A 26,245-nucleotide genomic window follows, 5' to 3' on the forward strand; every position below is an offset into this window, starting at 1 on the left:
TTCTTTGAGTGACCAATAAAACACACCTGTTATCAGTATGCCTTTAAAGTTGTAACACTGGTACTTCCCTGGCGGTTCAGTGGTTAAGACTCCGAGGGCACTGCAGGAGGCATGGGTTTGATGCGTGGTTGGGGAACTAAGATTTCCCCATGCCATGTGGCGTGGCCAAAAAAATAAATAAGTAAATAAAGTAATAACATTATAGCTCTTCAGGAATCATGAATTTAGTCTCTATTTTAAAACACCAAATAGAGTTATCAGTATGCTATTGAACAGTTTTACTTCTTCCATATATAAGAGAAAGCACCTGACTACTTCATTGTTTTCTAGTGTAGTAGTATCTGGTCATTTACATATTGAAATGCATTTTTATTAAAAATTGATTAATTTCTCCTTTTTATTACAATAAAGGCATTGGACTGATCCTTTTTGAAACTGTGTATATAAGTAAGTTATATATGGCTGCTTTTTTTTTTTTTTTTTTTTTTTTGCGGTACGCGGGCCTCTCACTGCTGTGGTCTCTCCCGCCGCAGAGCACAGGCTCCGGACGTGCAGGCTCAGCGGCCATGGCTCACGGGCCCAGCCGCCCCGCAGCACGTGGGATCTTCCCGGACCGGGGCACGAACCCGCGTCCCCTGCATCGGCAGGCGGACTCTCAACCACTACGCCACCAGGGAAGCCCTAAGTAAGTTATATATGAATTTTGTTTTAGGACAGTGGGTGTGATAGATGTTATAAACATTCCCATGTTATAATAAGGAGGGTTTGCTAAGTCTGATATAGTTGAGAACAAGTTCTTTGAGGGCAGGAAATGTCTTCTGATTTCTTACAGCACCCTTGCATCTACTAAGGTTCTCAATATTTAATTTCACCCTGTTGCAGTTTGTTTCGCCTTTTCAGAAGCCCTTATTTGCTCCTCCATTCTGGAAGTTTCAATTTGGATGCAGTGTCTACCCTCATATAGGTAACTGCAGTAAATATGATCTAAGTCAGAGTGGTCTCAGTCCCTCTGTCAATGATTAGAGCCAGGCGAGTGACCCAATTCTGGTTTGAGACATAAGGAGAATTCTGCTGATGAGCTTTGAGAAAGGTTTTACACTCATTAAAGACACAAAAGGAACAACAGGTTATTTTCTTTCACTGGACATTGTTTGTACAATGACACCTGGAATCATAACAGGCGTTTGTTTTTTTTTTTAATTAATTAATTTATTTATTGTTGGCTGCATTGGGTCTTTGTTGCTGTGCACGGGCTTTCTCTAGTTGCAGTGAGCGGGGGCTACTCTTTGTTGTGGTGCACGGGCCTCTCATTGCGGTGGCTTCTCTTGTTGTGGAGCACGGGCTCTAGGCACGCAGGCTTCAGTAGTTGTAGCATGCGGGCTCAGTAGCTGTGGCTCACGGGCTCTAGAGCGCAGGCTCAGTAGTTGTGGCACACAGGCTTAGTTGCTCCACGGCATGTGGGATCTTTCTGGACCAGGGCTCGAACCCGTGTCCCCTGCATTGGCAGGCAGATTCTTAACCACTGCGCCATCAGGGAAGTCCTCATAGTAGGCATTTTTTGTTGTTGTTGTTGTTGTTGTTTTGCAATACGCGGGTCTCTCACTGTTGTGGCCTCTCCCGTTGTGGAGCACAGGCTCCGGACGCGCAGGCTCAGCAGCCATGGCTCACGGGCCCAGCCGCTCCGGCATGTGGGATCTTACCGGACCGGGGCACGAACCCATGTCCCCTGCATTGGCAGGCGGACTCTCAACCACTGCGCCACCAGGGAAGCCCCTAGTAGGCGTTTTTGATCACAGGTATTATTAGCCTCCCAAACAACTGCTGAGAATGACAGTTTGGCAAAGATGGAAGGAAACCAGGGTGGCTGATAGTTCTGAACCCTCTATCAACTCATTCCAGAACCTCTGAAGTGCTTGTTACATCTGATAGAGTTAGTTCTTTTCTTATTGTCAGCAGCATGCATCTTTACTCATATAACCCTCTTCACAAGCAGTTGTGTTGCCAAGGAATATTTATATACACTGTATGCAATCCTGGTCAGAATGCTGTATGGGGAAGCCATAGCGATTCTCTCACAGTCATCAGCTCCTATTCAAACCATATGTATTATATACTGAGTCTCATGTAGGGTTCATGAGCAACTGATTTATTTTACATTGACAGTAAGCTATACAGTCTGGCTGTCCAATAATGAAAAACAAGAAAACTTCTTGTGCTCTAATTCACCCTTTTATGTCACCGCTGCTCAGATAAATTAATTTAGAAGTGAATTGTTCTAATCCCTAGCAAGACCCAGTGATACAATACATATTTTTCAATGCATACAGGGATCAGATTTAAAGAGTAGCAAGGGCTATCTTTTGGCAAGTTTTACTTAGCAAGTAGAGAAGGCTTTTTTCTGAGGAAAAAAGGTTTAAATGACTAAATGTATTAATCTAATAACCCTTCCACTTGGTAATGCTAGTACCCAAAATATACCCGCACTGGTTTCCACAACTCATTTTTGATATTTGTGTTTTCTTCTTCTCTGCACTCTTTCTACCAAGATCCTTTATCCATGTACTTTCCTCTTCTTATCTTCCTGACCCTTCCTTATCCATAGAAACTATGTGCTTGGGGCTTCCCTGGTGGCGCAGTGGTTGAGAGTCTGCCTGCCGATGCAGGGGACACGGGTTCGTGCCCCAGCCCAGGAGGATCCTACATGCCGCGGAGCGGCTGGGCCCGTGAGCCATGGCCACTGAGCCTGCGCGTCCGGATCCTGTGCTCCGCAACGGGAGAAGCCACAACAGTGAGAGGCCCACGTACCACATAAAAAAAAAAAAAAAAGAAAAAGAAACTATGTGCTTTGCCTGATGTATAGAATTACAACTATTCCCAGTTCTCAGTGAGTCTGCAAGCCCCTTCAAAAATCCTTGCAGTACTCCCCAAGGGCAGATTTTTTTTTTTTAAAAGAAAGAACATGCTGGATAGAAGTTTACAAATTAAACACAGTCTTTTCTAAAATTTTATTTAACTTCCGTCTATAAGTACTGCTATTTGTTTGAACTGCTCACATAAAATCCATTCCATCCAAAAAGGAAATGAAAGTGCTTCTAGCAGTGTAAGCACAGTTGGCAAGGCCTAGCCAAAGGTCTTCCACTAGAGTCCACAAAAAATACAAATGTAGTTATACCACAAACTGGATGTTCTTATTATCTGTGCCATAAGAGATTTTTAAAATCAGTTTGGTTTTTAAAACCTATCAAATGTCAATCATGGGGCTTCCCTGGTGGCACAGTGGTTGAGAGTCTGCCTGCCAATGCAGAGGACACGGGTTCGAGCCCTGGTCTGGGAAGATCCCACATACTGCGGAGCAACTGGACCCGTGAGCCACAACTACTGAGCCTGCGCGTCTGGAGGCTGTGCTCCGCAACAAGAGAGGCCACGATAGTGAGAGGCCCACGCACTGTGATGAAGAGTGGCCCCCGCTTGCCACAACTAGAGAAAGCCCTCGCACAGAAACGAAGACCCAACACAGCCATAAATAAATTAAAAAAATTTTTTTAAAATGTGAATCATAGCAGGGAAGACCATTGAGCTGATTTCTGATAACTAAGTTATGTTATCACTGAATGTAATTTGTCCTAAATGATTACTGGCATCTGGAAGACCTTGGGGTAGGGGCTCTTCACAAGAAACACAAGCACCACTTGCACAGGGACAACCAGGCATCCCCAGAGCAGCCGCATGCTCCAGACTTCCTCCATTGCTTCTTCCTCACTGTGGTACTCAGGCTCGAAAGCTGAGAGGACAATGCTCAAACTCTTAGAAGGTTTTTACAAAGAACACTAGTGAAGGTACTATTTTTTTTTTAATTAATTTATTTTATTTATTTATTTTTGGCTGCAAACTCTTTGAAGGTTTTTACAAAGAACACTAGTGAAGGAGGAATTGTGAGGTACTATTTTTTAAAAAAATTATTTATTTTATTTATTTTATTTTTGGCTGCATTGGGTCTTTGTTGCTGCACGCAGGCTTTCTCTAGTTGTGGTGAGCAGGGGCTACTCTTCGTTGCAGTGCGCAGGTTTCTCGTTGAGGTGGCTTCTCTTGTTGCAGAGCACGGGCTCTAGGCACGTGGGCTTCAGTAGTTGTGACTCATGGGTTCTAGAGTGCAGGCTCAGTAGCTGTGGCACACGGGCTTAGTTGCTCCATGGCATGTAGGATCTTCCCAAACCAGGGCTTGAACCCGTGTCCCCTGCATTGGCAGGTGGATTCTCAACCACTGTGCCACCAGGGAAGCCCCAAGGTACTAATTTTTGAGGTATAATCTAAATACTAAAAATGATGATGAGATCTTGAGTCCTTAGCCTATTTATATTGCCTTGGATTCATTAAAGTTATTTTGCATGTCCACCTACTTTCTATCTCACAGGATACTGTGGAGGATTAAGGGAGATAAAATATGTGACAGCCTAGTCCGTGTCTGCATACCCAGTATGTAATATTCCCATCCTCTTCCCCACCCCAAAATAAAGAGGTTAGTCCTTCAACTTTCAAAGTACTTTATAAAGAAAAAGAAATTAGTTTTTCTATCCACATCCTTGTCAGCATAATTCTGAATTTCTCCCAAGAGTAACTTTTCTTTTGTAAAATAAACTTTATACTATTTGAAATATACATGAAGCTTCATTTTTGTTCGGGGTTCTTTACTTCCCATTCTGAAAAGTTACTTCTGAGGAACTGAAACCCCAGAAGGTAATCACAACAAAAACATATTAAGTGTTTTTTTTTTTTTTTTGAAAATGATGATTCAAAGGCAGACTTGCAGACTTGTATCTCATCAGAAGATAGAAGGCAAATGCAGCCTCTGAACAGAATTGTTCTAATTATTGCCTAAAAAAGTAGTTATATAACTACATTCAAGGACATAAGACAAAGCACTACTTTAAAACTAGAATGACTGAACAGTTAGGTGAAAAATATAGCTGAAATAGGAAAGGGAAATAGACTTAAGAATAATTTGAATTGAGACAATAATCAGTCCTAGTTGCTTCTGTTAACTGAATATCTTGAATCACATTGTCTCCTTTTTTACCTTCCACAATGTCTTCACTGAAATCTCAAAGCAGCATTCTCACAGAACTAAATAATAGTTATCATTTTGTTAGGATTCAAAATTTCAATCCAGTAGCCATCAGGATCTTGAATAAATGCCAGGCCTTTCATTTTACCTGTAAAACGAAATGATTTTCATTATTGAAAAGACTTAAAAAATAAAACCTTAAAAATTTAAAATATATTTTTTATTAATTCAAATTTTAATTTGCATTTTAGTTAATTACATTGTTTTGTTTATAGTTTTAACTTCAAAAAATTCTATTGTCAGTGTTGCCCAGATGCACGATTTTCAGAATGACATATTTTATCTTCTACACATAGCTGTAAACCAACTCTCCTGAAATAAACTGTGGGACTGGCTGCATCTTATAAGTATCAGGTATTTATTTCACCTGCACTGTATCACTTCATGCTACTAGTTGAGTAGTCAAAGAAATTGTCTTATTTTAAAGAGGATGAAGGAAATAGATAGGTGCTCAAGTGAGGAGGTAGCATGGCTTATCTACACAGCCAAAGGACCCAGATGCTTAGGTTATACACTATTCTATGTAACCCAAGCTCTGCCAATCAGATTCTTTCTCCCAGGAATCCAAAACTGGGATTGAGAGGTTAGTAGGTCTAGTAGTAGAGTTCTTTGCTTAAATGGAAAAATGTGACCTTGGAAATTTATTTTGGTACCAAGATGCTGAAGTAGTTTGACTCCTATCTCTGGCTCCTTTCTTCAAGATCAACCCCAGAGGAACATAGATTAAAAAAAAGGAAAAAAAAAAAAAAAAAAGTACAATGCCCCTGAGGTGATAGTTGGGGAGAGGAATGGTGGGGGTGGGGTAGTGAGTGTTTTAACCTGCTTTGTGTAGAAGGGGGTACTTTTGGCTGGACCACAAGGCAGTCCATCATGGCTGTGGGAGAATAAACAGGAGTTTTGTTAGTTTGGCTCTTGCTTCTCCCAGTGCCTTGGGCATTAGCACCTACTCCCACGGGGTGGGAGTGGGGTGGGTACAACTGATCTCCCAGAGGTTTCACTTTCCCCACAACCAGGGTGAGGGAAAGACAATCCCAGAAGTGTCTCCTACTAATACTACTACTCCATCAGGGACAAAGCGGGGAAAAGGATCTGACTACAGAATGTGAAGTATTTGTTTAACTCTTATTTTCTCTCTCTGCTCAGCACATCTACCTGAGAACATGTGGATTTTTAAGGACTGAGGTCTAGCCTTCCCACATTCACACCGCCTGATGTTTGGAATAGCGAATGGTTTCAGTTTCAAAAAAACAAAACAAAACAAAACCCTCTGAGACCCATATAATAAGAATTTGAGGAATATAACTATAAAACAAACAATGGATTATACATTCAAAGAGAAGAACAAAGATTAGATCAATGAGGACCAAGAACTATTAAAACATGTAAAAGCAATGAGGAATATTAAATACGACCAATACGAAACAAGAACAAGAAAATATTAAAGGAGCCCAGCAAATATTCAGGATCAATATCATAATAGCTGAAATTAATAACATAATAGATGAGAATACAGAAGATAAATATAAGAACAGATACATCTGATGAAAAATTAGCTAACTGGTATGCCAGTTTGAAGAAATCTCCCAGAAGGAAGGCAAGGAAAAAGAAATAACACATATAAAAAGTCTCTAGAACAAAACAGAAGAAACTATATGAAGGAACACAAATCAGATTTTTCAGCAGCAACACTGGATGGGAAAAATAAGACAAGATAGTTGTACTTTCAAGACTGAAGGAAAATAAACCTAAGATTTTATAGTCAACAAAACTGTCATTCATATGTATAAAGGCATGGTGTTGGGACATACAGAGCTTCAAGAGTTTTGCCTCACAAACACTTTAAAAACAGTTTTGGTTGAGGTACTTAATAAAGGGACAGAAAAATCTGAAAGATGCTGCAAGAGATCTATGGAGAAAAAATATATACCTTGATATATTTATTATCTTAAAATAAAAAGCCAAAGCCAAAGAAAAAGGGAAAATAAATCAATAATATCCCAGCCTGAGTAATAGCAACATAATGGAAGTAGAGGGAAGCAAGTTCTTTCCTTACTAGGGAGGAGGATATTTGGATATCAAATCTCTTAATTGAAAAAAAAAAAAGGATTGAAATGAAACAGTGAAGTATTTCAAATGAAAATTAAATAATAAATTATGGTGGCAAAAACAGATCTAAATAAAATAATTATAATACATGTAAATCCAACAAAATCCAGATATATACTATGTCAAGCAATATACCTAAAACTGAAGGACATGTAAAGGTTGAAAAAGGATGAAAAAAAATTCAGGAAATTATTAACTGAAGAGACTTGGTGTAGTTACATTAACAGCAGATGAAACAGACTTTAAGGAACTTACTTTTTTGGGTGGTTAGATATACCTGAGAGAGTGAAAGCTGGTGGTCACTGAGAGAATGGTAGGGTCAAGAAGTGGAGAGAGAGCCTAGGTCCTTGATAGCTCTCTAGATCCTGTGACTAGTCCCATGTGAAGCCACCCTAGGTGCTGCCTTTCAGTTCCCTGAGATTAACTAGGTATTCTTCCAATCATTTCCCTTCTTTCCTTAAGCTGGTTGGAGTAGAATTCCAAGTTACGTGCAACCAAAAGGATTTTACTACAACAGTACCCTCTGTGGGTGCTTAGTAAATGTTATATAACTAAACATAGGCCTGAAGAAAACAAGTAGCAGACTCACCATCATCAGGTTTCTTCACAAATTTGACTCCCAGTTCTTCAAATCTTTTACAAGCACCGTGAACATCAGGAACAGCAATTCCAATGTGACCTTAGGTAATCACCCCCAAAACAAGGCAGAGAGAAAGAAGGAAAAATTACAATAGGGTACCCATGTGCCACAAGTGGCTTCCAAAACTAGTTTATTTCAAAACATAAGGCATCTGAAAACAGACTGATTCAAGTTGGTTCAAAACCTATAATACATTAAAGAACAAGAATCTAACTGGCTGGGTATAATAAATTAATTAGTTGCTTTGAATTATAAGTTATTTAACATAGCCCAATACTGGCTCATAAATAGTTTGATCTGTTAAGAATAACTTACAGCACAAAAGAGTAACCATTTACTCATGCTTAAAAGGCTTATTATTGATACTGACTACATAGCAGCCAATTTAAATTGGTAATACTGTTATTTTGGTTGAGAGATTTTAGATCAAGGCAGAAGTGTATGCTGGCAGAAATCGGGGTTACTATTAACCATCATTTTTGTTTTTTTGTTTTTTAAATTAAAACATCTACTGGAAACATAATACTGAAACTGAAAAGTAAAATCATTGTGAGAGAGTAAATGTAAAAAGTTTAGACTGAGATGATGAAATTAAACAACTCCTAAATAAAATTATTTGTGGAAAATAAAAATAACCATACTCCTAACAAATTGATTATACTTAATGTTTTAGATTGCTTACAATCATAAATAGGTACACAATGGAAAAATCACACAAATCCATGTTTATTACACACAAATAGGCAAACATACCAAATCCCCGAGGGTCTGAATTGCCACTGTGGTAACTCTGGGCCTCATCATCTTCAGTGCCCCAATTGCTACAAAAGGAGGGAAAACATAATTACAAGTGACCTGGAGAACAGATATTCTGAAAAGAAAGCTGCAACAATCTTTGAAATCTTACCATGTATATATGCTACTTAATATACTTGGTCTAATCTCTGTTACTGTAAATATTAAGTTTTCAACTATAGAAAGGGCAAATGGGCAAAGAATGTCTAAGGAGACAATAAAACTAGGCATCTGGATAAGAACAATAATTATAATAATAGCAACTATCATTTCTTGTGCTAAGTACTTTATACTTCTTTAAGTCCTCTGAACAGCTCCAAGGGCTAGATCTGAGTATCTCCATTTTATCAATGAGACTGCCACTTAGGGAGGTGATATAACTTGTTTAGGGTCGCAGAGCTATTGTCAGAGCCAAGACTCATGTCTAGGTCTTTCTGATTCCAGGGCTGTTTTGAATCAGGGGACACATTAAATCACACACCCTGAAACAAATGCTCTTTTGATAGTTTTTAGCAGGTGCACAGAAACAACATAAAGAATAAAAAAGAAAGAAGGGGAATGCCAATTTCAACAAAAACGCTGAAATTATGAAGACCTTACTTATAGTACCTAAACATTCATTAGCTACCGTTTGACAAATATCTTGCCATTTCAGTCTTTTTTAAAAAAAAAAAAAAAATTATTTATTTATTTTTGGCTGTGTTGGGTCTTCATTTCTGTGTGAGGGCTTTCTCTAGTTGCAGCAAGCGGGGGCCACTCTTCATCGCGGTGCGCGGGCCTCTCACTATCGCGGCCTCTCTTGTTGTGGAGCACAGGCTCCAGACGCGCAGGCTCAGTAGTTGTGGCTCACGGGCCTAGTTGCTCTGCAGCATGTGGGATCTTCCCAGACCAGGGCTCGAACCCGTGTCCCCTGCATTGGCAGGCAGATTCTCAACCACCGCACCACCAGGGAAGCCCCGCCATTTCAGTCTTATGTTCTCTATCTAAAAGGCAAATGATCTCACTTGCCCTACCTATGCCACAAGAACAATACAAAGACCATAAGATCCATATAGAATACTCAAACATACTGTTACAAGTTGAAAGTGATTAGGTAGACCTGGTTTGAATTAAGCTGATAAGAAGGGAAAAATAGTTTAAAAAAATAATCTTCAAAAAAATGTAGAGTATATAAAAAAAATAAAAACTCATACTCACTGTGTCAGTTCAAGTGTAGCTTTTCTGGAGAATGCCCATGCTACTCTTTCATCTTTATCTCTTGGGATGTCATTTTTATCCTCATAAGCCAAGAAATAGAGTGAAAATTTCATAGTGGGAAAATCTAATTTTTGGAGTAGTCTGAAATTAAACAAGTCTGAATCAATTAACAATAGGAAAAGCTGATTCATACTAAAATCAACATAACAATATTCAAGTTCTACTAAGAATAAGAGCTGCACATGGTGAGGCTGTTTTAATACAAAGAGCAAGGAAAATCAATTTTAAAAAGTCTCATTTAAAAAAATTTATTCATCTGTATATATCCGTGAAATAATTTTTTTTTAAAAACAAACTTTTGTAATTCATCAATTCTTCAAATATAATGAAATTTAGTTGGATTTATGGTACTTGCTTATAAATGGCAAAAGGTATCTTCAAAAGAAAATTTTATTTATTTTTAGTGAAAAATATAACACATCACACCTTATTGTTCTTTCAGCTATATGGCATTGAGTTAAAGAAAAATAAATTTATTGAGTTCTTACTATGCCAAAACTCCTAGGAAACTGAGGATAGGTGTTAAGAGAGAAGGACAGATTAATATCACAAAAGACATGAATGTCAACAATAAAGTGGTTACAGTATCAAATACTGCAGAAAGGTCAGACAGGATTAAGTCTGAGAAGAGGTGAGCAGATATGGAAAGGTCCTGTGAGGGCAGTTTCAGCAGCATGCGACAGCATAAGCTGGAGAATGGGAGGTGAACAAGTGAAACAGTAAGTGGTGGTCTACCTGTACAGATGGTCATGATGACGGAAAGGACAGCAAGAGAGCAGAGGGCAAGAATTATCCTAGAATAGAGAAGACTTAAGCTTTTTTGTAGGTTGAGGGGAAAGAGCAGTGGAAAAGGAAAGACTGATCATGAGAGTGCGTGATGAATTACTCATCCTGAGGTCCTCAGAAGATTCATTGAAGTCATGGTCTCTAAACTGAGTTTAAAGAGTGTAAGATTATTTTGCAAGGAGTAGGGTAGAATGAGGATATACACAATACAATTTTCTTTAGATTATGGAGGATTAAATGCTCAAACATGACCTCATTCAAAATCAACAGGAGAAAAAAGATACAAAAAGAACCCCAAAATCAACAAGAGGGAATCGTTGTAGCATAGCAAATGGAAAGTTTCTAGAGTTCTGTTCCAAATCTTTTACTTATTACTGTCATGTAATATGCCTTGGCCCACTAAGAGCTATGTACTGACTCATCACAAATAAGATTTATTCTAACTTGTTTATAATGATGTATCAAACACCTCAAATACTCGAACTCTGAAAACTATCTCTACACCTACCAAAGCAGACGGACCAATCAGATGGGAAATGGAACACTTGAACCTGTTTTAACTTGCTTTTCTCAGCTCAGCATATCTTTCAATATAATGTCAAGTTGTACCCCAGTTGGGGGCTCTTTAAAAACAAGGTCAACATTGGAGTCAATCAAACCTGGATTCAAATTCCAGCTCTGCCATGTGCCCACTGTGGAATCTGGGGTCATTAAGTTAATGTCTTTAAGTTTGGTTTCTTCCTTCCATGTAAAATAGGGATATAAGCTATCTAATAAACCTACTGTGAAGACAATGAAATGAGATATAAAGTGCCTGGCAAACATCACGTGTTCAGTAAATCTGGTTTCATTCTGCTCTTTAAATATGTCATAAATACATGCAAAACTACTTTTTCTGGAAGGAATTATAAGAAACTGTTAACAGCAGTTATCTTTGAAGAGAAGGACTGGGGGAGGGAAGCTGTCACTTTTCACTTTGTATTTCTCAGAATTGGTCAGATTTTCTAACATAGACATATACTGTATTACTTGAAGTTTTCTCTCAATGTCAATGGAGGTTATCTAGGCAGTAAATTAAAGATCGTTTTATTCTTTATGTATCTATATTACCAAAAACAAATAAAAACCCTCATGTTATTTAGGGAAACAAATCAAGAAAAATAAATATGTCTTAAAGATTATAAGATCAGTGAATATTACGTGTTCAGCAAAAGAGAACACATCCTATAAAAATGGAATAGATGGCCAGTTTACCTAAAACTTAGAAAATGAATGAGTTTACCTAAAACTCATTCATTTTCTAAGTATTGTGTCTTAATAGCTATATCTTTTCTGAAGTAAACAAGAGGCTAAAAGTGGCCATAACATCAAGACAGTCTGGACACATTAAGGATTTAACTGGCAGCTCTTAGAGAGAAGGGAGTCAGAGAAAATGCAAGTATTGGTGTCATGTTGCCCAGTAAGCCTGGCTGGGATAGAGGAGAGGAACCTGACAGAAGCCCTGGTCAGTCAAGCCTAGTCCCAGACTCCTGGCCAAAAGGACTTTTGTGACCTTTGAAGCAAACTTTAATCCATTTTTACAATGGATCTGAAAACATCCCCTATATTTGCAAAGCTATGTATTTAAACATTGTAGGCACAAATAAACAGTTTACTTACGTCATTCCAAGAACTCTAGTATAAAAGTCCAATGACTTCTTAGGATCCTTAATTCGCAGCATAGTCTGCTGCAAGAGAAAATCCTAAAGAGAAACAGTATATATTAAACACCTTTAACTTTTACTACTTGTTACCAACACTAATTTTGCTTCCTGTAACAAAATACCAATAGTCCACCATTGTAACACACTGTTTAAGAAGAAAGAAATTTTGTCCCCTCAGTCCATCATGGCTTTATTGTTATTAAATACCTGTGTTCAGTCCATAAAGACTATGTTCAAATCCAGGTACCTTAGTCACAGAGTTGTTTTGTTTGTTTTTTCTTTTCTGTAGATTCTGTGTCAAGTGCTGTAAAACAAGTTCAACAACCCTGTTTATCCCATCTCTATCCTTATCCTATCCTATCCCTATACCTATCCTACAATCTTTCTAAGAAGCAATTTGGATCTGAAGAGTCTTTAAGAGTCTTAAAGAGTTCATACTCATCAATCAAAATGTTGCCCTTCTAAAAATCTATCTAAGGAAATAATTAGAAACTTGGACAAAGATTTATGTATAAAGACATTCATCACAACATTTACACAGTAACTATGGTCCAGACACTGTTCTAAATGATTTACAGAAATTAATTTATATAATCTTCACAACTACTCTATGAGATAAGTATTATACCATCCCCATTTTACTGCTAAGAAAGTAAGTGGCAGAGAAAAAACTTCAGTCCAAACAGTTTGGTTCCAAAGTCCTTGCTTTCAACCACTTTGCTAAACTACCTCTAACAATGAGGAAATAGATAAATTACGACACAGTCATAATAGAATATACGAAGACACGTAAAACACTGCTTTAGAAGCACTTGGACATGCCCATGGTATATGACATACACGTTATATGTCAATTTTATCTCAATAAAGCTGGAAAAAATATTTTTAAAAATGGAAAGATACACCATTTTTCTGACTGAGAAGACTTAGCATGATAGATTATTTCTAAGAAAACACAAATATAATATATACTCTAAAACCATTTTTAATTTTTAAAAAAGGAGTCTATACATGCCAAAAAGATTAAAAGTATATTCAATGTTAGTGGAGTTATTCATAAAAAATAGAGGTGTGTAAATCCTTTGTTGCCAAAGTATTATTTGGATGATATAAGAAAACAAGCAGGGCTTGCTTTTTATAAAATGATCAAGTTATTCTATGCTCAGATAACAGTTTTCTTTTTATCACCAAAATATTCTGCTAACTCTCTGTAACAGAATACCTCTGCTACTTTTGATAAACACTTGAATGATCTTGGAAAAATGTTCCTTTCTTTAAAAGTTTCTAAAAATCACTGTTTATTGCTATGGTTCTAAAATATTGTTTGAAATAAATATATCCTGGATTTTAAAAAGACTTAAGTTGATATCTTCTTAGACAGTTCTTAACTTTGTCTTTCCCTTATTATGCTCTAAATTCAGAATAATAAAAGATGTCTTTTATGCTTAAACTATCTTTGGGTTTTCTGGGATGATTACAAGGTAAAAAAGATTTGCTCCTTTGCCTTATAAAAAGGAAGAATGATAGAAATAATCAATCTTTTGTGAGGGTCAGGGTAGGCAATCTCCAAATCTAATTAATTTAAAACTACTGTGAAAAAACTTTAAAGGTACAATCAGGGATATTTCTAGTACATGTACTACATGCCTACAATGTAATCCTGACAAAACTATAAAAAGTGGAGCAGGGAGTGAACCAAAGGGTTAAAGTCAAGGTCCCTTTGAGCACCTCTAAATGGACTTTCTGGTATAAGATGTGAACTCAGGTAAAGCTTCATTTTTTACCTATGGATGGCCAATTGCTCCAGCACCATTTGTTGAAAAATCTGTCCTTTCTCCACTGAATTGCTTTTGCATCTTTGTGAAAAATCTGTTGGGTTTATTAGTGTGTGTCTATTTCTGGGGTCTCTACTCTTTTCCACTGATCTATGTCTATCTCTCTGCCAATACCATGGAGTAATGATTAATGCAGCTATATAGTGAGTCTTAAAATCAGGTAGACTGATTCCTTCCACCCTATTCTTTTCAAGATTTAGTTATTCTACTCTCTTTGCCTTCCACATAAATTTTAGAATAACCTTGACTATATCTAAAAAAAAAAGGTTTGATAGAGACTGTGTTAAACATGTATACCAATTTGTGGAGAATTGACATCTTTGCTATGCTGAGTCTTCCAATCATGAACACAGTATGTCTCTCCATTATTTAGATTTTGATTTCCTTTATCAACGCAGTGTAATTTTCAGCATACAAATTCTGTACATGTTTGATAGATTTATACCTAGATATTAATTTTGTTGAGCAATTGTAAATGGTATTGTATTTTTAATCTTGGTGCTCATGTGTTCTTTGCTAATATATAGAAATCCAATTGATTTTTGTATGTTTATCTTGTATTCTGCAACCTTCTGAACTCACTTACTAGTTCGAGGTTTTTTAGACTCCTTAAGATTCCTATGTAGACAATCATGTCATCCGCAAATAGGGACAGTTTTATTTCTTTCTTCCAATCTGCCTGTTACTTCCTTTTTTTGCTTTACTGTACCAGCTGGAACTTCCAGCACTACGTCAGATAAGAGTGGTGAGAGCAAACTTGCCTTGTTCCCCAAAATTAAGGAGAAAGCATCACCATTTAGTATAATGTTAGCTCTTAAGTTTTTCATAAATGCTCTTTATCAAGTTGAGGAAGTTCCCTCCCATTCCTATTTTTTTCTGAAAAAACAAAAGTGTTTAAATCATGCTGTTGAATTTTGTCATGTGATATTTCTTCTTTAGCTTCCTAATATGGTGAGTTACTGTGATTTTTTAAAATATTGAACCAGCCTTGCATACCTGGAGTAAACCCCACGTGATCATGGTATGTGATTCTTTTTATATACCACTGAATTCTATTTGCTAATATTTTGTTAAGGATTTTTACATCCATACTTATGAAAGATATTGGTCTGTAATATCTCTTTTTTTTTGTATTGTCTTTACCTGGTTTTGATATCAGGGTAATATGACAGTTTTATAAAATGAATAAAAGTGTTCCTTCCTCTTCAATTTTCATGAAGGGATTGTGTAGAATTGATGTTAATTCTTCCTTAAGGTTTGGAAGACTGCTCCAGTGAAATCATCTGGAACTGGAGATATTTTTTTTAAAGATTATTATGAATTCAATTTCCTTATGTTATAGAGCTATTCAAATTATTTATTTCATATGGGTAAGTTATGGTAGTTGGTGTTTTTCAAGGAATTGGTCCATTTCATTTAAGTTGTCAAATTTATGTATATAGAATTGTTTTCAGTATTCCCTTATCACCCTTCTCTTGTCTGCAGTCTGTAGTGGTATCCCCTATTTCATTCCTGATATTGGTAATTCGTGTCTTCTCTCTTTTCTTGTCAGTCTTGATACAACTTTGTTAATTCTGTTGGTTTTTTTCAAAGAACCAGCTGTTTCACTGATATTTTTTCTAATTTGTTTTAAATTTCATTGATTTCTGCTCTTTATTATTTCCTTCCTTCTGCTTGCTTTGGGTTATTCTGCTCTTCTTTTTCTAGGTTCTTAAGGAGGAAACAAATCCTTGATTTAAGATATTTCCTATTTTCTAATATATGCATTTAATACTATAAATTTCCCTCTTAGCACTGTCTTAGCTGAGATGCTTTTTTCATTTTCATCCAGTTCAATGTAATTTTAAAAATTTCCCTTGAGACTTCCTCTTGATACATGGATTATTTAGAAATGTGTTATTCAGTTTCCAAGTTTTCAGAGATTTTCCTGTTATGTTTCTGCTACTGATGTCTAGTTTGATTCTACTGTGGTTAAACATGCTCTATACAATTTCAATTATTTCAAGTTTGTTGAAGTTAGTTTTAGGGCCCATGATATGGTCTACCTTGGTATATCTTCTGTGGGCACTTGAAAAAAAACTGTACAGGCATACCTCGGTAATATCAAGAGTTTGCCACCACTGCAATAAAGCAAAGATCACAATAAAGAGTCACACAGGGACTCCACTTGTGGCCCAGTGGTTAAGACTCCACGTTCCCAGTGCAGGGGGTTCAATCCCTGGTCAGGGAACTAGATTCTGCATGCTGCAACTAAGAGCCTGCATGACACAACTAAAGGAGCCTGCATGCTGCAACTAAAAGATCCCGCATGCTGCAATGAAGATCCTTTGTGCCGCAATTAAGACCCGGCACAGCCAAATAAATAAATATATTTTTAAAAAGTCACACAAATTTTTTGGTTTCCCAGTGCATGTATGTTTACTCTATACTGTAGTCTATTAAGTGTGCAATAGTACTATGTCTAAAAAAATGTACATACCTCAATTAAAAATACTTTATTGCTAAAAAATGCTAACCATCATGTGAGCCTTCAGTGAGTTGTTACTGATCACAGATCACCGTAACAAATATAACAATGGAAGTTTGAAATATTGCAAGAATTACTAAAATGTAACAGAGAATCAAGCAAATGCTGTTGGAAATATAGCACCAACACACTTGTTTCATCCAGGGTTGCAACAAACTTTCAATTTGTAAAAAAACCTAATATCTACAAAGTGCAATAAAAACAAGGTATGCCTGTATTCTGCTGTTACTGGCTGGAATGTTCTATAAATCTTGATTAGACCTCGTTTATTGATGGTGTTGCTGAGTTTGTCTATATCCTTGCTAATTTTCTGTCTAGTTCAATCAATTGTTGAGAGAGGAGTATAGTATCCAACTAAAACTGTGGATTTGTCTCTTTTTCCTTCCATATATCAGTCTTTGCTTCACATATTTTTGCAGTTCCATTGTTTGAGGTACACACATTTAGGATTGCTATGTCTTCTTAGTCAATGGACCCTATTATCATTATATAATGTACTTCTCTATGATAACTGTCTTTGCTCTAGAGTCTACTGCATTTGAAACAATATAGCCACTCCTTTCTTCTGGTTAATGTTTATATATATTTTTCCATCCTTTTAGTTGCCTCTGTCATCACATTTGAAGTGAGTTTTGTGTAGACAGCATATAGGTGAGGCATGTTTTTCTTTTTCTTTCATTTTATTAAGATATAATTGACATACAGTATTATATAAAGTTAAGGTATACAGCATAACTTCAACTTACATATGTTGAGAAATGATTACCACAAATTTAGTTAACACCCATCACCTCACATATAGATAACCTGGGGCATGCTTTTAAATCCACTCCACCAAATATCTGTCTTAATTGGTATATTTACAGTTAATGTAATTATTGAAATATTAGGGCTTAAATTGGCCATTTTATTTTTGTTTTCTGTTTGTCCTTTCTTTTTATCTTTGCCTTCTTGTGGGTCACTGTAATTTTTTTTTTATAATTCCATTTTGATTTATCTATAGTGTTTTTGCATACACTCTTTGCATAGGTTTTGTGTGTGTGTGTGTGTGTGTGTGTGTGTGTGTGTGTGTGTGTGTACTGCCATGTTATTCCTAGGGTCTCAAGGTCCCTAGCCAGTCTGCCATTCTCTCTGCTTTTCAGAGTCCTCCTGTTTTTGTTTTATCTAAGCACAGCTCATTTTATTGCATTTCACTTTGTGTCAGTTTACAGATATTGGTTTTTTTGTTTTCTGGTTTTTTTTTTACAAAGTGAAGGTTTGTGGCAACCCTGTGTCCAGCAAGTCTCTCAGTGCCATTTTTCCAAGAGCATTTGCTCACTTTATGTCTCTATGTCACATTTTGGTAATTCTCACAATATTTCAAACTTTTTCATTGTATTTGTTATGGTGATATGTGATCAGTGATCTTTTTTTAAAAAAAAATTATTTATTTATTTATTTTTGGCTGTGTTGGGTCTTCGTTTCTGTGTGAGGGCTTTCTCTAGTTGTGGCAAGTGGGGGCCACTCTTCATTGCGGTGCGCGGGCCTCTCACTGTCACGGCCTCTCTTGTTGCGGAGCACAGGCTCCAGACGCGCAGGCTCAGTAGTTGTGGCTCACGAGTCTAGTTCCTCTGCGGCATGTGGGATCTTCCCAGACCAGGGCTCGAACCCGTGTCCCCTGCATTGACAGGCAGATTCTTAACCACTGCACCACCAGGGAAGCCTGATCAGTGATCTTGGATGATACTATTGTAATCCTTTTGGGGGGTGCCATGAACCACGCCCACATAAGATGACAAACTTAATTGATATTTGTGTGTGTTCTGACTGCTCCACTGATAGACCATTGCCCCATCTCTCTCCTTCTCCTCGGACCTCTCTATTCCCTGAGACACAATATTGAAATTAGGCCAATTAAAAACCCTACAATGGCCTCTAAGTGTTCAAGTGAAAGGAAGAGTTGCATGTCTCTCACTTTAAATCAAATGCTAGAAATGATTAAGCTTAGTGAGAAAGGTGTGTCAAAAGCTGAGAAAGGCTGAGAGCTAGGCCTCTTGCACCAGTTAGCCAAACTGTGAAAGCAGAGGAAAAGTTCTTGAAGGGAATGAAAAGCGCTCTTCCAGTGTACACACAAATGATAAGAAAGCAAAACAGCCTTATTGCTGATATGGAGAAAGTTTTAGTAGTCTGGATAGAAGAGCAAACCAGCCACAACATTCCCTCAAGCCAAAGCCTGATCCAGAGCAAGGCCCTAACTCTCTTCAATTCTAGAAGGCTGTGAGAAGTGAGGAAGCTGCAGAAGAAAAGTTTGAAGTCAGCAGTGGTTGGTTCATGAGGTTTAAGGAAAGAAGTCAGCTCCATAACATAAAAATACAAGGTGAAGCAGCAAGTGCTGATGTAGAAGCTGCAGCAAGTTATCCAAATAGGTAAGATAATGAATGAAGGTGGCAACACTAAACAACAGATTTTCAGTGTGGATGAAATAGCCTTATATTAGAAGATATCACCTAGGACTTTCATAGTTAGAGAGAAGTCAATGCCTTCAAAGGACAGGCTGACTCTTTTGTTAGGAGCTAATACGCTGGTGACTTGAAGTTGAAGCCAATGCTCATTACCCTTCTGAAAATCCTAGGGTTTCTGAGAATTATGCTGGGGACTTCCCTGGAGGCGCAGTGGTTAAGAATCTGCCTGCCAATACAGGGGATACGGGTTTGATCCCTAGTCCGGGAAGATCCCACATGTCGCAGAGCAACTAAGCCCGTGTGCCACAACTACTGAGCCTGCGCTCTAGAGACTGCGATCCACAACTGCTGAGCCTGCGTGCCACAACTACTGAAGCCCACACGCCTAGAGCCCGTGCTCTGCAACAAGAGAAGCCACCGCAGTGAGAAGCCTGTGCACCGCAATGAAGAGTAGCCCCACTCACCGCAACTAGAGAAAGCCTGCGCACAGCAACGAAGACCCACCACAGCCAAAAATAAATAAATAAATTAATTAATTAATTTTTTTTAGAAAAGTTACAACAGTGGCAAAAAAGTTTCTTGACTTTGTGTCCTACCCTTCAAATTCTCTTTCTAGTGATGACGACACTCATTTCTCTAGAACTGTTACTAAGGAGCTTTACATATTAAATCTTACTCAGAATCAAAATCAAAATCTCCATTGCCTCTACCACCTTCCATCTTCAGAAAAGGGAAGTTTCAATCTTGCAGCCATACCTCTAACCTCAGCTCTGGTTTTACATCTCCATCTAGTCTACTCAACATTTCCATCTGAGTCAAAATATCAAATTAATTACAGACCAAATACTCCCTCCCACATCACCAACAGGGAATGCCTCTAGAATGCCTCTAGAATCTGACTTGGGTGTCAGCCCAAGTCAGACCCCTGAAGTCTTCTCAGATTCCTTCCTCGCCACTCCCTCTGTAATCCAATCCAAGTGTCCCATCAACCTGACTGCTCAAGTGCCTCTGGAATCTTTCTCCTTGCCTTTCCAAAGATCACTACTACCTTGCTCATGTCCTCACTACTTCCCGCCTAGACGACCGTCAGAGCCTGTCTGGTCTCTCGGCTTCTTGCAGGCTAACCCATATGCAATCCAGAGTGATCTTCCTATAATGGTACCAGACTGATCTTTCTATAACAAAAACCCAACTGTGTCATTTCTGGGTTAAAAATCAATCCTTCAGGTGCTTCTCTGGTGGCTCAGTAGTTAAGAGTACGCCTGCCAATGCAGGGGACACAGGTTTGAGCCCTGGTTCAGGAAGATCCCACATGCCACGGAGCGGCTGGGCCTGTGCGCCACAACTACTGATCCTGCGCTCTGGAGCCCGGAAGCCACAACAGGAGAGGCCGCTGCAGTGAGAGGCCCGTGCGCCACGGCGAAGAGTGGCCCCTGCTTGCCACAGCTGGAGAGGGCCCGCACACAGCAACGAAGACCCAACGCAGCCAAAAATAAATAAATAAATATATATATATATATATATAAATAAATAAAATCTATTTTTTTAAAAAAAGATGTTAAAATAAAAAAATCAATCCTTCAGTGGTACCTCACAACTTTTAGAAGAAAGTTCCCAAAGCAAGCACATACAGTTGCTGCATACTTCTTTAACTTCATGTTTTATTAACACTCCACTAAACTGGTCATCTTAAATGGTTTTGATTTCATACCTTTATCAGTTAAAAAAAAAAAGAGCATGCCCCATCATAAATGTATATATATTTTAATTGTATACACAGAGAAATATATATAAATAATAATAAAATAATTATAAAGCATATATTTTTAAAAAACATATTTACCAAACAGAAATCTTCATAGGATGAGAAAAACAAATGAACCAAGTGGGAATGTTTATATTTTCTTTGAGCATCCCAATGACTGTTTTATGTACCTTCCCCTTAACTCCTATTGCCTATAACTTCAGTCTCACTGTATACCTGTAGGTCCCTGCATCAGCTCTCTGATGTCACCGTGCTTTTATATATACTACGGTTCTCTCTGCCGAGAACAGTCATTCATCCATCTGGCCATTGTCCTTCTTCCTTCCTTGCCATTCTTCCTTCCCTCAACCCCTGCCCGCAACTCTGCCTAGCTACCTCCTTTGATTTGGTAAAACCCAGCTTAAGTGTCAACAACACTGAAAGTTTTCCCTGACCTCATCATTTACCACTCAGATGGGAAGGGACTCCAAATAATTTTATCAAAGGACACTGATAGAGACAGTAAAAAGAATGTATTTCAGGAGATTACTACTTGGGAAAAGAAGCACTTGGCCTTTGAAGAAAGTTAGCTAAGTAAGACAGCCCAGGAGGTGGTGCAGCTGTACATTCTTTTGTCTGCCTTTTTTTTTTTTTTTTTGTCTGCCTTTATGACAAAGATGCAAATAATCAACAAACAAGTTGACTTTCTATCACTGCTGTTCTCTTCTTTCCAAACCAGGCCCTCATCACTTTTCTCACCTTCCAAAAGAGACTTTTAGGTGTCCTCATCACCTCCAGGCTTGGATCCCTCCAATCTATTCTATAGAATGATTTGAATCCCTCAGTGATTCCCCACTAACTGTATAAAATTCGATTTTCTTAGAAGTAACATTCTAAGCTCTCTCCATGATCTGGCTCCAACCTACCATTCTAGTCTTCTCCACCACTGCTCCACCACTTAGAAAACTTGAACTTGAACCAAAAACGAGTTCTCCAGAACATGCTCTACATTGCATCTTTCTGCCATCTCACCACATTTTTGCTCAGATGTTTCCTCCACCTAGAATGCCCTCCCATGTAACCGTCTCCCATGTGATATTGGGACCCCATCCATCTTTCAAGGCCTAGACTCACCCCCACCTTCTTCTTGACGCATTCCCTGATATCCACAGTTGCAATACAACTTTGAATTGTATTGCTTTTCATAGTTTAAAGATCATAGATACATTTTATCCTTATAGCAGCTTTGTTTACACCCTGCTAAGATCACTATAGCCAATGATAGAATTAGGGATTCAAACGTAGGTCTTCAGCCTCCAAATACCCTGTGTATACATCATACCACAGATGCCACCTTTGAAAATCTCTACTTTCTGTGCTCCCACAGTGCTTTATAATTTCAAAAGCACATAATCCCAGTTCCATTTTATGTTAGAGTTGGTGTATGTTTGGTGAAGGGAGGAACTTCATCTTGTTCATCTGAATGTCCCCCAAGGTACCTACCATGCTCTTTACACATAGCAGATGATCAGTGATCAGACTGAATTAATTCATTTAGGTTTTCTACTTTCCTTCATGTCAAGTTCCAAAATTACTGCTGTAGCCAGTACTCTAGAAGCACAATAGGGAGTGTGGGCTCCTCGCTAGGCAAATTACTCAACACCTCTGGGGCACTGTCTATTTATAAAGAAAACGGAGATAATTATGCCTTCCTCACAGTGTTGTTGTGAGGATTAAATTAAGTAATGTACTTAAAATAACAAACTGGGGCCTGGCACACTCAATATATCCCAGCTACTATTACATACTCCATTTTATGTCCCCCATATGGTGCTTCTAGGGTGCAAAACGACTAATCTCAAAAAATAATTACTGGGACTTCCCTGGTGGTCCATTGGTTAATACTCCGTGCTCTCAGTGCAGGGGTGCAGGTTCAATCCCTGGTCAGGGAACTAAGATCATGCATGCCACATGGCATGGCCAAAAAAAAAAAAAAAATTCAAATCACGAGAAATTGACATAAATTAAGGGTGTGTAGGACTTCCCTGGTGGCACAGTGGTTAAGAATCCACCTGCCAATACAGGGGACATGGGTTCGAGCCCTGGTCCAGAAGATCCCACATGCCGCGGAGCAACTAAGCCCTTGAGTCACAACTACTGAGCCTCTGCTCTAGAGCTGGTGAGCCACAACTACTGAGCCTGCGAGCCACAACTACTGAAGCTCGCGTGCCTAGAGCCTGTGCTCCGCAACACGAGAAGCCACCGCAATGAGAAGCCCGTACACCGCAATGAAGAGTAGCCCCCGCTCTCTGCAACCAGAGAAAGCCCACTTGCAGCAACGAAGACCCAACGCAGCCAAAAAAAAAAAGCTGTAAATTAAGAATGCAAAGAATTGTACTCAATCAATTTTATCAAGCTCTCCTTGAAATCTTTTTCTTAAATAGTCCAGTACATAAAATGCCCAGTTACCTGGGAAATTAATTTACACTGAAAAACTCAATCTATATTATGTGAAATAACAAGGTATTAACATTAAAGAGTATAAAAAATAAGATTAAGTGTGAGAGGAAATGTATATATTTACTTCTTCCCTCTTAATTTTGCAGTGACTAACATTTTTCCTAAGCTAAGTACTACCAGGTGCTAGTCAAAGGATTTAGCAGTTAGAAGTGTCTGACTCTTCACCCTGAAGGCAAAGAGCAAGAAGGGACTAAAAGTCACCGACAGGTCTTAGAGGTCTGTACAAAGCACATACTCAAACTTCAATGAATTTAGAACTTCCCCAGTCAAATGAATACATACAAACGTGTTTTCTGACAGTGATGAGTACACTGGAGTAAACCCCGGGAGCGGCTGCCCTGTCTGATCTTGACAACGCCCTGAGGCACCACACCTGAGTGAGTTACAATGACTCTCAGTACAGACCTGTTAAGCAAGCTGAAGGGATGAGAGCCTTCACATGCAACTGGTCATTTCTCTTACTGGGTCTCAGCTGCAATGAGAGGGTCAGTGAAGGAATTTCCAAGATTCCCTTCGATCTAAGCTCCATGATTCTGCCATCTCTCCTGGGACCACCGAGCACAGGGAGGGCATAAGTGTGGGCGTGAGCAACCGGAAAGGCCAACACAAAGGGAAATTCTGGGCCCGGCTAAAGTCAGGAGCTATCAGATTGGTTTGGAGGAGTTAAACGTGGAGCCAGGACAGTTATAGAAAAATGATCCCGGCTGGGAGGAGCCGGCCCGTAGAACTTCGAACGTAGACTGGAGTTCAGAAACTGCTTTTCTTACCCTCCACCCCTATTGACCTGGGGAACACGCACACCCACAGACAAGGAGTCTGACCCTGGGTTAGCCATGATCTCCTGTTACCGTCCCAAATCAAGCAAGTTAAAGCAAGCAGGATCGCAGTCTTTCAAACAACGTGAAGAAACGGACCCTCTCCAGATCCCCCACTGGTCACTACTGGCCCTCTTCCCAGCCCCCTCCGATCTGCCCAAGGCGGGCGGAGCTGCAGTGGTGGTAGGGTGGGGTTCGAATCCAGAGTTCGAATCATCCAACCCTAGCGAGGCCTGGCTGAGCCCGAGGGACTGCTCCCTCCAGGGGTCCCAGTCGCGCCACGCAGGGCGGGCCCCGACTCTGGAGAATTAGGTTCTGCGCCCACCTTGGTGCTGGGATCCGGGTCGGAGCAGCAGCCGAGGGCGGCCTCGTCGGTGAGGCCGCCGGACGCGGTCTGCGGTTGTGCCATGATCGCACTGCTGTATCGCGGACGAAGGTCCCCAGGAACGCAGCAACTACTCTCACTCTGCCGGCCGCGAAGCTACCTTTACCAGCGCCAGAGAGACTGCTCCGCGGGGTGGGCAGCCGCTGAATTCCAGCCAATTGCTGAGTGGAGGGCAAGTTGGCTGTCTGCTGATTGGGTCCCAGTGAGTCAGCGCCTCCGGCCACAGCGCTCTACACCCAAGACTACAATTCCCAAGGTGCCTTGCGTATGATGGAGGGCACATTGAGGTTAAAAAAAAAAAAAAAATCCAAACCTGCCAGCTTGAAAGCGCGTTTCTCTCTGTTGCTTGCTGACCTAATTTTGTTTCTGTTTAACTGTTAAAGTTCAGTAACCACCCATACCTCAGGGCTGCAACGTGGTAGGAAATACGAATCTGACGGAAAGAGAATTGGGAGTTATAATTTTTAAATTATAAGGATCCGAAACTATTTTCTCACTTTAAGCAGCACAGGATAATTAAAACAACTCTGACTCAGCCAGAAACCTACGTTCAAGTTTTGGTTCCACTGTTCATTAGCTCTAGAAGCTTGGAGTAATTACTGAACCTTCTCTGAGCTTCCTTGCAGGATTTTGGTGAGGATCAAATGAGATTTAAGTTATGGTTTCACTGCTTATCTAAATGTCAATAACTTACAGTGAGTTTTACGTTAATTTTGCTAAGGCACATATTTTAATTGTGTTCATTGGAAAACTTAGTCATCACTGTGTTCTTTGATGACGGGCACATAGTAGATTATCAATAAATACTTCCTGTTGTTGAAAGACTAAATGATCATGATCACTGTAAACATAATTTAGGAAAGGACTTTATATTAATCAATGAATGAGGAATGAGATTTGACAGTGTTTTTAATTGAATAGGATGGTCTATATAAATTAGCAAGAAGATGGATGGATGTCAGGAATTTGGGTTTCAGGGAGCTGGGCAAAATGGGAATTTATTGGCTCACCCAATCAAACTGAAGCAGGGCAGGGAGGCATCTAGCACCAGGCACCTGGCCACCACCAAGATGTCTCCATCTCTCATCTCAGCTTCTTTCTTCATCTCAGCTTCATTTTGTCAGACATAACTGCTCCACTAGTCTAGAAACCTGGAGATCTCAGCCTCTCAGCCTCTCACCAGAGAGAGAGTGAACCTCTTCCCTGAATTCTAATTTTGATAAAATCCAGGGAGGAAACTCTGTTGGCCTAGACTAGGACCTGTGCTTACTCCTGTGGTCAGAGCACAGTGATTGACAGCCTGGATTAGAGCCACCTGCTTGGAATCGGGGGGCAAAGCAGTTCCCCAAAAGAAGAGGGATGCTGTTCTTATAAGAAGAGAGTTCCTGTGCAAACTGAAGTATAGAGTTTCAACAGAAATTTTGTACATACCTGGTGCTAACTTATTGAGGGATATCTTGTCAAAACTCAATGTACTACAACCACAGAACTTGGACATGGAGATAGACCTTAAAGCTGCTAAACCAAGGAATTGAGGCAATACACTAACCCTCAACACACTATGCATTA

The 26,245-nt window shown here is 39.1% G+C and overlaps 1 protein-coding gene across 1 annotated transcript; it reads right to left on the reverse strand.

The window, feature by feature from the left end:
- Nucleotides 1–4,524: 4,524 nt before the first annotated feature.
- Nucleotides 4,525–24,921, reverse strand: GLO1 (glyoxalase I). Its single transcript, XM_059077222.2, has 6 exons — nt 24,617–24,921; nt 12,366–12,448; nt 9,861–10,001; nt 8,622–8,689; nt 7,818–7,907; nt 4,525–5,210 (listed from the first exon to the last, which is right to left on the reverse strand). The coding sequence occupies exons 1-6, from the start codon at nt 24,698–24,700 to the stop codon at nt 5,122–5,124; spliced, it is 555 nt and encodes a 184-aa protein (XP_058933205.1). The 5' UTR covers nt 24,701–24,921; the 3' UTR covers nt 4,525–5,121.
- Between the last annotated feature and the right edge of the window lie 1,324 nt (nt 24,922–26,245).

Source organism: Kogia breviceps, chromosome 10 (genome assembly GCF_026419965.1).
Source record: "Kogia breviceps isolate mKogBre1 chromosome 10, mKogBre1 haplotype 1, whole genome shotgun sequence".
NCBI lineage: Eukaryota > Metazoa > Chordata > Mammalia > Artiodactyla > Physeteridae > Kogia > Kogia breviceps.